We start from the raw sequence: 12,043 nt of genomic DNA, 5'->3' as shown, positions 1-12,043 counted from the left end.
ATGGCACTCAATGGGAGGGTCAAGCTCCCCCCTAAGCAATGGCTGTCTGCAGCAGCTAACCACCCATTCACCATTCATGCAAATGCTTCTCATATGTCACATCTCCATCCTAGCTGCCTTCCTTCCAACGACGTCACAGGAGCACCACGCGACTTCCCCCTCTCCCATTTATCCCGCAACCACCCTGCGAGGGACAATGGCTCCTGCGAGGTTACCCACGGACCCTCGCAGCTGAGCAGAGGTTTCCACACTGGGCAGTATAACTGACGCCCAGCCAGGCCAAGGGTGGCGAGCTGCTTCGGGGCCGAGGGCCACTCTCCAGCAGTGGGCAGGGCCGGAGCCCAGTACAGGCAGCATTTGCATAGTGGGCGGAGCTGGAAACCAGCCCGAGGCCCATGGGGGGCCCTTGGGCTGCAGTTCCCCACCCTCACTTAATACCCCCCCCCGGACTGCCCCCACACAGAAGGAGAGCAGCATTCGGATCCAGGGCTAATGCTAGAGCCAACCATGGTCCCCCACTGCCTGCATCCTGCTGCTTTCTCCCACCAAAAACTAAGACCACCCCCATCACAACGAATAGCCAAGTCTATCCCCCTAGGAGAACTCTGGATAGCTCTACAGGCTGGCCTGGGGGCCCAGTGGGTTGGACGAGGCCTGCGGGCCACGGGCTCTGAGCCTCTGCCCTTGTGAGGAAGGTCTGAGGGTAACTCCACAAGCAAATCTCTCCACACTAACCTCTCCAAAGGAACGCCAAACTTCTTATAGGCCTTGATAAACCTGGGGAAATCCAAGAAACAGAAAAGCAGAAGCTGTCAGGGGTAGCAACCAGGAACACCTTTATTTGAATCAACTCTTGCATGGGTCTAAAACTTGCCAACTCCCAACCCACAACCTGTACCCCCAGCCAAGCAATAAATTCAGCAATGCGCCAGCTAAAAAACCCCAAACAAATGTGGACCGCGCACCCTTAGCAAAAGAGGCACCCTGTGCTGCCGTGGCGGGGATTTGGCGCACACAGAACTTGTGCCCCATGATGCACAGGGGCCCCTTCAATCCATTTTAGGGTCCGGGCCATTCAATCAGCAGAAGCGCCCTGAACGGTGGTTCATGAAATGCTTCTCCTTCAGGCCCCTGTGCTGCCTTTCGCATGCATGCATCAAACACGAGCGGGCACAGCGCCACGTTGCGGGTCGGCTGACATCGCAGCAGCTTGCAAATCTGAACAGCTGCAGCATTTCATCAGCCGATCAGGTGCTCAGAGTGGCGTTACACAGGAGAAAGCAAATTTAACTACCACTGTCCACCCAACTCAATGGGCAACTGATTTGAAATACTTTATTTTCGGAATGAATGGGGTAGCGCAGGGACTTGTTCAAAAGCCCGGAAACCAGCAAAAGATCAGCGGTGGGGAAAGGCGGGCTGAGCCTCGAGGGAAGCGCACAGGGCCAGCTGACAACCTGGGACCCCAGGCGCTTTCCCGTGACCCTGATCCCTGCTCCTGTCAGGGTGGGACTTGCTTCCAGTCCCAACTTGATCTCACAGTAATACAGGTTTTAAGAAGAAACCATTCATTAAGTTAGGACACAATGGGGAGGCCGTGGCAGGTCCGAAAGCCAAGGTAGATGCATCCAGTCTCGTCATGGGTAGCTGTGAAGCAACAGGGGAAGCATATGAGCCCACAGCTCATGCACGCTCGACCCTGTTCCATCGGAGCCAGAAATTTGTTTTTGTCCATACACACAGTTTGATTTATCAACAAAGCATGAAAACATGCACAGCCCTCTGACTGCTACGCAGAATCCAGACGGCCACAGGAACGGTTGGCTGGGAACCCACGTGGGAGCACCTCCCTCCAGGGCAACATGGCCGCTCCCACGCTGGCTGCAGTTCCAAGGCTGCAAGACCAACCTCGGAGTCAGTGTTGGGCGGGGGGGGGGGCGCAGTGAAGCTCTGCCAGGACGCACTGCATCCTGGCAGCGCCTCAGCCTGTCCTCCCTGTGAGCTGTGGCAGAGTTGGCCGTCTGTGTTTTGCCCTCCGCACCCCTCCCAGCCTCGCTGGAATGGTTCAGCTCGGAGGAGGACAGGTAGCGCCACTGAATCATGCCATCCGTCCATTAAGATGCCCTTCAGCTGCTGGCAGGCCCAGTTACTGGACGGGAGCACGAGCCTGCCAGGGCCATCTGGTCAGCTACTGCTGTGCACCAACTGGGATTACAACAACTGTTCTACATAGCAGGAGTCCTTCGCTTTGGGGGCGGGTGGCCACAAAGCCCTCCAAGGATGCTGCAGGGACTTAATTTTTTTTTAAGTAAGGGCCATTGAGGATATATTAAAGGCAGGGGAAGCAGTGAATTTGGAGCTGTCCCGGTATCCGCAACCCTAGTTCGGGCCCAGTGCTGACCTCCTGATTTCTGTGTCTGTGAATCCCTCCACCATGTCCTTCCGAACGCTCCGGGGACGCCCTCTGCGTTTCGGCCTCTTATCATCATCCGAGTCCTCCGTCTCGCTCTCTGAGCCCGAAGACCTCTGCAATTTTCTCTTCATCTCGACGTCCGAGTCACTGTCGTTGGCCTGAGCCTGCAGGAACCAGGACGGCAACAGACCACTACAGATCACCTACCAAAGGTGTGTTTCCCGCAAACCCAAACGCTGTGCTTCACAACCTGTGAGAGAGGCCAACTGACTGGGCAGCAAGCTTACTGGAGCTCGGAAGGACCAGCAACTGCTTAGAACAGTTTGCAACTGTTTAGAACTCCTCAGAGTCATTTGGAATTGCCAACTGCTCTTCTCCAGAGAGAGGCAAAGTGGACAACTGGTTTATACTGGAGCTCCGAGTTTCAGGAGGGAAAAGAAAATTCTGCACCTTGCTAGCTTACACAGGCCCTCTCACCTGCAAGTTTACTTCGGAGTGCAGGATTTTTGTCAAAAGGCTTTTTGATGCCCCAGAAAACTAGACACTTGCTTAGCTGAAGGAAGCTAATCAAAGTAGCAAAATGCATTATGAATTACAGCAGGTTCAGAAACATGAGGTGGGCGCGGATGGTTGGGAGACTATTAGCAGCCACATGGGAAAGGAAGTCCCTGGAAGAATAAGGGGCTCATCTGTAAATGGACAAAAGGAAACGATCAGCAGTCTATGACTGCATCCACTTCGTTTCCGGAGATCGTGCTGGTGACGTGGGGTCCAGAATGTCTGTTTTCTGTACTTCTTGCGAGACTGATTTGGGAAAGCTGAAGGGCCGTCTCAGCGCATGGGCCGGATGGGCCCCATACTTGCCCGTGGGCCCCATACTAATCTGTGCATGTCAACCCTTCAATGCACCTTGTATCATATATGGTACATACCAATCAAAGGCGTATAGTCTCTTCACTCATTGCTAATTTAAGTTCTTTTCTGCTTGGTATCGTAAATATATGTTTAATTTTATCGACATTTACGTTTTTATTCCTGTGAGTAGTTGTCGTAGGGGCCCCAGCGCACTGCTTTGCCCGGGGCCCCTCATGCTGTTCAGACGGCCCTGCTCTGTCCCCGTTTATTCTGCAGGGCACTAGAATAAAACTGGTTTTGGCTCCAAGTCTCCTCTCAGGCTCCTTCTGGCTCGGGGTCTGGGGTCCACCCGGGTTGCTCCTAATGAGTACGGTAACGGTGAGAAGCTGCACCCATGACACACCCAGCACTTCTGCCGCCAAACCGCGGCACCCCCGCCGCCTCAGCAGTACCTTCTTCGCCGAGCTGCGAATCCTGGGAAGCATGTATATTTCCTCCAGCTCCTTCTGGCGCTCCTCCTCCTCCACTCGCTTCCTCTGCTCCTCGGGGATGATGTCATCCCAGTCCCGCTGGGACTTCTCCTCCAGCTCAGCTTCCTCCTCTTCCATGGTTGTGAAGTTCGCCACCTGCGACAAAAGGCCTCCGTTGCCGCCTTCTCCGCAGCACATCCAAGACGCAACGCCCCGGCTGCCCACGCTGCAGCCTCCCTGCCACCGCCACACTCACCCAGCTTGGACTGCCGGGCTGCGTCTTCTCCAACGCCCCGGGCAAAACCAGAATCCGAGTCTGGGCCACCAGGCTCAAGCCCAACAAGCCCACCACCAGCTGGACCGTGAGGGGGTTGTGGCTCCCCCAGCGGCTGCTGCCATTCAGACTTGCTAGGCAGGATTTGAAATGAGTGGGGTGGGAGCATTTCTCCCCTCCCAAAATGGGAACCTGGCCACCCGTCCTATGCTGCAAGCTGCCGGGGGAAGACAAAGAGTAGCGACTGAGGGATTTGGGGAGCGGGCCAAGTTTAAGTGGCCCTGGGCCCCGTTTCCCAGGCAGAACATGCCATGCACAGAATCGAGCGTCTGCACGTCGGCAGAGCCAGGGGCAGGAGCGCCCCGAGCCACTGTGCGGACAGGGCAGCTTTACAGGTGTGCTGGCCCGACTCCCAGCGTGACAGTGGCGATGCTCGCTGCAGGTGGCGGAAGCTGCCTCTTGCACTGACCATGCAGTGGGGTGGGCGGGTGGCCAGGCTTGGAATACAGCAGCATTGTCTCGTCCTGCCTGCAGAGATCTGAAATGCTTCCACCCTACGAACCATCATCCTACGAACTGCCATGCCGGGTCAGACCAAACTGCCCGCCTGCAGTCCGGCATTCTGACTCGGAAGGGCTGTAAGCTCGGTGCCCAAGTCCCCGCCAAGGCGTAGACGGTTCGAGCCATGCTGCGGAATATCCTGTGATCCTGCCATTCCAGGTCCACGGATCCCCTTGCTTCCTGGCTGGTGGACGCATTGGGCATCCGTGCAACATTCTGGGATGGTCACGAGCACTCTCGCAAGGCTGCCACAAGACAGCCTTCCTGGTCACAAAATGACAGCCAGGATGGGTGCGGCCAGTGTCAAAGCCCTGAGAAGACCAACTCAGGAAGACTCAAAAGGAAAAGGACTTGCCCAAGAAACTAAGTTTCTTAGTTTCCAAGTTTCCACACACACACAGGGCACCCCCTGCACCAAGACAATGACACAAACCACGCGAGGACAGCAGGGGGGCTTGTGGCCACCAAGGAAAAACCCACGGGCACAGTGCTGCAGCCGCCAGCACCACAGGCCGGGAGAGCAATATCCACGATGGCTAACGGCCTTGGGGAAAGCTTCCTCCCCTGGGCCTTCCCCCCCCCCGAAACTTGCACAGCTCCGCTCCCTTCCCTCCCGTGCCCCGACCTTGAACTGCGAGAGGAGCTCATCCGTCGCACTCGAGGACGCTTCGTTCTCCCGCGTTTCAGCCAGGCGCAAGATCTCCTCGATGTCCATTTCCTGACAGCATGGAAAAGGTGGAGGGTCCGAGAGAAACACGGCCAAAAATGGAAGAAGAGGACAATCCGAGTCATTCTCACCCAAAACAAGGTTTCTTTCGAGCCCCGTAAGGCACAGTGTGGAACCCACGTATTTGTGCGCCAGGCTGGGGTGCCATTTTGCAGAAGGGCTCTGGGGCTGCACTCCAGAGGTGGCAGAGTGGAAGGCAGAGCAAGGTGAGACATGGAGCATCTCCTGCCGGTGACCAGGCCGTTTAGAGACAGCGCAATATCTGGCAACCTACCAGGAGGGCAATCATCCGGACTGGCCATCAGGAGGAGGGGTCGTGGCTACCTGAGGAGCCCTGGTTCTGCCCCCTGAAGCATGAGGAGCGGAAACACCTGACCTCAGTGGAGCTTCACGTCATGACCATCCTTTCTGGAATCCAGCTCCTCTCCACTTGCAGACTTTCTCTTGTGCTCAGACCAGGCTAAGCCAGCAAGCCAAGCCAAGAGGAAGTCCACGAACTCTCATGGGACGAAAGCTGTGCAACCGGCAACTTTCTTCCACAGCACACACGGCATCACGAACAAAGGTTGCAAAGAGGGCACCCCCTTGCGCGGCATGTGCCGGGGCTCAAGTCCTGCCTTGAACGAACGCTGGGTGTGCTCCCCAGCAACTCAGACGTGCAGCTGCAATGAAGTAGGCCAAAGACCAAAGAATCCACAGGGTTCCCATCCCTTGAATGGATTCCTCACAGATCCCCAGTGGAGCAAGGGATATTCCATCTCAGAAGCATGGTAAAGGCAGTGGAATCAGCAAGAACCATGGGATGCAGCCACATTGAAGCATGCTGGTCCTCCTTAATCACTGAAGCACCTTATTCATTGTGGGATACCAGGTTGGGAATTAGAGTTTTCTTCAGCTAACCTGAATGTACAACAACTGAAAAGGCCCAGCCCGTTCCCCATGAAGCATCAGGCTTAAATGCTATCGACCAAGGTCGTTAGTGCCACCCCACCTGGGGCTCTGATTCCTCCCCTTCTGCTTCCTTGAAGAGGTCCTCTGCTCCGAACTTCAAGATGGCTGTCAGCTCCTCTTTGTTGAAAGGGTTTGAGCTGTGGAGGTACAAAAAGGCACAGGGTCTCACTCAGGAAGGATCCCACTAAACCACGGTGGAAAAGCACCTGAACGGCTCCTTCCCCTTGCTCCTGACACAGGACTCCCAACAGTTTTGGTTCCTCTGATGCAATGAAGCCCACCCAGTTTCCAGCCCTGCAGCCTGTGCTGAAACGAGGCATTACGGAGCTGCATTCAATGTCACTGACATTTTTCACTTTGATTTTTAAAAAATATTTGGATGTTTTCTTGAGTAAGATCACATATTGCACAAAACCATGAACTTAAAATAGAAATGAAGGATGTACTTTCATTTCATCAAGCATTCCAAATATCTGTTGGGACCAAGCTAATTTAAATTATCAAATGGAAAAATTCCAAAATGGAATCAATTTAAATAATTTTAAACATTAAGAAATAGATTTAAATAAAATCTCATTTTCCCTTAAAAGTCTCCATCAAGTTACCTTTTTTGCTTTCTGTCTTTCCTTATCCTACCCTCTACTTAGTTATTTAAGGTAGGAATTGTGCCGACCTCTTAATATATACACTATACTGATTTTATTTCTTCTGTGTAAGCAGAGATGTAGCCAAAACTACACTACCAAGAGAGAGAAGACTGTAGCCTCAGTGTAACCTAATCTTTCAAGGTATGCAAAGCATTGTCTGGAAAAAAAGTTAAGGGTGTACAACCCCCAATTCACAGAAAGCCCTGCAAGAACTCAGGAATTCATGGAACAACTAACTGAATAGGGAAAAAACTGCCAGGTTGGTGGGAGGAGGGATTAGAAGGGAGTAGCCAGAAAAGGAGGACATAGATTTACATAAAGGGTAGAAAGAACCACTTCATTCTAGATAAGTCACTTCCTTGTCCATACTGAGAAGCTTTTTTTTTTTTTTTTTTAATGCTACCAGTGGTGGAAGAGAGATATCAGCAGAGAAAGTTTTTTAAAAATGACATAGCTGGGACTGGGAATGAACGTGCCCAGACACATCCCTAGCAAACACACAGCTCAGCTAGCAGCAGCAAGAAAGGGGAACAGAGAAGGTGACGGCTGATCACAAAATGAAGGAAATAATGCTAAAATCAATTATCAGCATCACAATCTTTTCTAGGCCAGCTTAAAGGTCAAGAAATGCTGTGCAACCCCCTTCGAGTGCTCCAGAACTCTTCATTAAGCAAGATGGAAAAGAAAACAAGCAGGGAGGGCAGCTAGTTGGCTGATGTTCAAGCCATGGAACTTGTATTTGGTTACAGTCTTCGGATGGAAAATAGGAGAAGGCCACAGACATTAAAATTAGGCTGTAGCAGGTACAGAGATCGTTTCAACTTACTCCTGCAACCTTCCCAAGGGCTGCCAGGAAGAAGAAACTAAGAAACATAGATCTCCGATTCCTTGGTCAATGGAAACAGCAGGAGGCTGTTTTTATATTGACAAAGCAAGCTGGGATTAATTCCAGATGATGCACCCTAACCCTGAGCAAAAAGGCTGGTAGAAGCCACGTTTGGTGGTTTCAACCAATCCAATAATGAAAATAATGTTCTGCAGCAGAGAAATTCAGTGGTATCGGCCAGAGGAGCCTTGCTCCGTGATCGACCCATTGTGGATTCCCAGGATGACAGGGCAGAGGACCGTTACTCCTTCGGCTGCTCTGAGGGCAAGGAGGGTCCCAGCAAGCTGGACGTGACACGGGCTCGCATGCATTAGTTATCCACCCTGTGATGCTCCATCCAGACCTTTTCCAGTACAGAAAGCAGATTTGGGAGAATGAAAGGAGGTGGGATAAGAATAAATGAGCTTTGTGTGACCCACAGTTAACAAGCTAGCCTGACTTTGAATACAGTACTCAAGGGAACAGAGGAAACTGGTGGCAGCCGCCATGAAAGTTGCAAATGTGCAGGTAGGAAGAACACGGCAAGCCCTTGTGAAGCTCGAGCTGATAAGAAATAGATAAGGAAATGGAAATGCCAGTCCTTGACAGAAGAAAGGACTCTTGGAAGCAGGGGAGGCGGTGCACAGATTGGTGTATTGATGCATTAGAGGCGTATTAGGTGACCTAAATGCTCATGTGGGGTATAAAACGCACGTACTGGGGCGCAACACTGCTTTGGGGAGCGTATCCTCTTTCATCTCCCTTTATTCTGTAGTGCACTAGAATGAAGCTGAATGGCGCCCAGTCTCGTCTCGGTCTCCTCTTGACTCGGGCTCTGGGGTCCACCCGGGTTCGCCCTAAGTGGTTGACCGGTTGAGTTCAGCAACAACGGTATGGCAAACGCACAACTACGGGAATGCACTACGGGATCTCAGCACTGTGCAGGGAGGGGAGGCCTTAGACTCTCAGAACGGGGGTTAGCACAACCTAGCTTAATGCAGGAAATTTAGCGTCAGAGCACCCGCCCCCTCCGAGGTGGCTGTCCCGTCTCTGCTTGGAGATCTCTAGAAGGGCAGAACTCACCCCTGTTCTGGGCCATTTCTGCCCAGGCTGAGCACTTCTTGCTGTTCAGAAGTTTCTCCTAAAGCTCAGCTTACCCATAAGACTATCGGAAGCTGCTTTGTGCTGAGTTGGACCGTTAGTCCACCAGGCACAGTACCATCAGCTCCGATGGGGAGCAATGCCTCTCCGGGGTTCAGGCATATATTCTTCCTGGATCCACTTGGGGACACCCGGGATCGGAGCTGGAGACTCTGCTCACCCGGAAAGGGGCAGGCCTGGTCCCGCTCTGAGCCTTCCAACCTGGGCCACCGCGAGAGCGATGCATAAATCAGTGGGCGGAACTCTCGCTGCTTAAGTCATGTGATCGTTGACAGAACCAGGCCTGAGAACAGCCCTCTTTTCTAGGAACCAGCACGTGGGCATCCTCACGACGGAGCTCACACTGGCCAGGCACCAGTCCAGAGAAAGCTGGTTGGCACTGGCCGGGTAGCAGCAGCTCAAACAAAGGGTAGCCCACACCAGCGCCCCCACCCTCCTCCTCCATGGAAGGGCACCGCATCCTTCCCATTCCTTCGGAGCATCTTCTTTAGTATGCATGTGGGAAAGATGCAACTTCTTGCTTCTGTAACTTATTGGAAAGCGTTCGCTGCATTATGTGTAACGCTTTAATGATCAATGCGTGAATGGGCCAGCTGAGGCGGCGCACTGGCTGGAATGATTCATTGGTAGCCGCTTAGTCTCGAGAATGAATCCTTTGAAAGAAAACCTTCCCCTGTCGTGCATTCTGGGCATGGGCACACCAGGATACCTTTTGGTCAACAAGAGGAGCGCAAGATGGGCTGTCAAAGCCCTTCCACCAAGAAGAAAGTTGCCTCTTCGGACAGTGGCACCCAGTCCCTGTGATCCCTCAGCAGGAAGGGGGCTCAGCAAGCTTGTTTGCTTGCTTGTTCATTTTATAACCCACCTTTCTGCTGCAAGTAGCATTCAAGGCAGCGAACAATGCCAGAATACCAAAATATGCTTTGAACACAGAAGCAAATCAGTTAAGAAGCACATCACTAAAGAACAAACAAGCAGCACCCACCAGCGAAGGCCTGGTACATTTACCCTGAGGTGCTTGGCAGTCCTTATCTATCCGTCTCCTACAGTGGCGGGGGGACAAGAGAGCCCCGAAGGCTCAGGGGCTGCCTCGAGACCAGGAGGAAGGAGGCTTTTCTGTTCCATGCTGCACTGCGTCTGCATAGCTTGCCAACTGCAACGAGCAGGGGGAGAGCCCCCGTCTGGTACCAGCCTCCATGGATGAGGAAAGCGTCCACCAAAGGAAGACTGCTACCATAAGTCTGCAGAAGGTCCCAGCTCATCTCCAGCCACTCCGTTTCCCTCCTCAGCCCCTTACTTCGATCTGCCAGAGCTGTTGTCCAGAACGGTTCGGCCTGTAGTGTCCATACGTTGTATCACGAGATGGTCCAGCACCATCTTCTTCTTGGCTCGTTCAATGATCTCCTCTTCCACTGTCCCCTTCGTAACCAAGCGGTAGATGTTCACCTGTAGGGGGAGGAACAATATGGAGCTGCCTTATTCCCAGAGTGAAGTCATGGACTCCAAGACCCTACAAAGGAGGTCTGCTTTCCCATCTCTGATGCCTGAGAACTTTGGAAGTGGAGATGGTCAGGGACTCAGCCCTCTGAGTCATGGCCCCAAAGCTATGGAGCCCTTAGAAGATGCCACACACGCATCCAAGTCTTATCTCTGTACAAATGATGTGCCCAACATGGCAACTTGTCTGTTGTTCCTCTCCTGCAGAAGCTCGATGGAGGCTCAGAGACCTTAAGGCCGAACCTCAGCCCGAGGCCCACCTGGGCTCCCAGTCCTGACCTCAAGGACGCCTATGATGGCGACACTCCTTTCCTGGGTCCCACCCCATGCTCCCGCACTACTGATCATGTGTTTGTTTCTCAGCTTTTATCCCGTTTGTTCTTCCATCCTAAAAGGCTTAGTGACCAAAAGCAGGAGATTCAGCTAGAAAGAGATGGTGGCTCCCCAACCACCTGGGGGAGTATGACCTGCGGGAGCATCTCCCAAGATGACTCTCCTGGGGCTGAAAAAGCTTCCTCCCCCTGCCTTAAGGCCAGGCAGCTTTCGTAGCTTAGCACATCCTCCCAGTCAGTGACCCACTGTAGAGTAAAATCCAAAACTCCACCAAGGACACAGAATTCTATCTACTCCTGAAAAGCAGTGGAGGAATGCAGGATGGCACCCTGGTGGCATCCAACTGGCGCCCGTGATGAATGCACCAAGAGGGAAATGGGTTGCCAGAGAGCTACGGGGGCAGGCGTGGTCCCTTCTCTCTCCCCTTAGCCCAAGGCCTATCCCTACAGCTTCCCAACTCTTCCTAGGGTCCCAAGAGGCTCCTCCATCAGACATGGTGAACGTTTGCACAACTGGGGGTGTCTGCAGGAACACTGAGTGGATCCAAAGCAGCCCACCTGCGGCCCCCAGCCCAGCCAGCACCCAGGTGTTCTCCTGACCTGCTTCTTCTGCCCGATCCGGTGAGCGCGCGCCTGGGCCTGCAAGTCGTTCTGGGGGTTCCAGTCCGAGTCGAAGATCACCACCGTGTCAGCAGAGGCCAGGTTGATCCCCAACCCTCCAGCTCGTGTGGACAGCAGGAAGCAGAAGTCCTGGGCACACAACCAGAGGGCCACACGTTAAGCAGATGTGCTTGACCCAAGCAGTTGCTCTGACCAAGGGGCGTGCCTCCCACGAGCCAAGTCAAACACTGGTACTTCACGCTATATCTAGGCAGATCTCAAAGAGAAACCGCCAAAGCCACAACACCCATTGCAACAGGCCAGGATGGCAAACCGAAGTAGCAAAGTTGCAGGGAAAGGCAGATGCAGCGCAAGGCTCTGAGCAAGCCCATGGCAGGGGCAAGATCCGGAAGCGGACGCTTCTCAGTTCACAGCACGTTTCTTTAACTGTGCAGCCACCTAGGACCATCCGCAACACGGCTTCAGGGCCGGCCCTCCCGTTCGGCAGAGCATTAGAGTGAGGCAGCCCTCCAGCAGGTGGACTGGAAAAGTTAGCAAACGAGTCCCAGTCCCTGGGAACAGGCGGGATATACACAGATACGGTGGGTCACTGCCGCTGTGTCTCTAATGCCAGGGGCAGCCCGAGCAGGGGCACTCGTGGAATTTCCTGCCTCAGGTGCCAAAATGACC

The 12,043-nt window shown here is 53.4% G+C and overlaps 1 protein-coding gene across 8 annotated transcripts in view; it reads right to left on the bottom strand.

Annotated features, from left to right (window-relative positions):
* The window catches only part of CHD2 (chromodomain helicase DNA binding protein 2), an 80,982-nt gene that overhangs the window by 18,889 nt on the left and 50,050 nt on the right, over positions 1-12,043 (bottom strand). For all 8 annotated transcript variants that reach the window (XR_006416171.1, XM_044445076.1, XM_044445078.1 and 5 more), the window contains 7 exons: positions 11,354-11,503; positions 10,222-10,370; positions 6,292-6,388; positions 5,199-5,291; positions 3,721-3,894; positions 2,402-2,577; positions 736-777 (listed from right to left, as the gene is read on the bottom strand). Coding sequence is in view for 7 of the 8 variants with exons in the window: in XM_044445076.1 (XP_044301011.1) it covers positions 736-777; positions 2,402-2,577; positions 3,721-3,894; positions 5,199-5,291; positions 6,292-6,388; positions 10,222-10,370; positions 11,354-11,503 (881 nt within the window). In the remaining variant the exon portion in view is untranslated. The remainder of the gene's footprint in view (positions 1-735; positions 778-2,401; positions 2,578-3,720; positions 3,895-5,198; positions 5,292-6,291; positions 6,389-10,221; positions 10,371-11,353; positions 11,504-12,043) is intronic.

This window comes from Varanus komodoensis, unplaced genomic scaffold (assembly GCF_004798865.1).
Source record: "Varanus komodoensis strain SLA01 unplaced genomic scaffold, ASM479886v1 scaffold46_3, whole genome shotgun sequence".
Classification (NCBI taxonomy): Eukaryota; Metazoa; Chordata; class Lepidosauria; order Squamata; family Varanidae; genus Varanus; species Varanus komodoensis.
The sequence above is the reverse complement of the archived record's forward strand: the minus strand, read 5'-3'. Positions and strand labels throughout refer to the sequence as shown.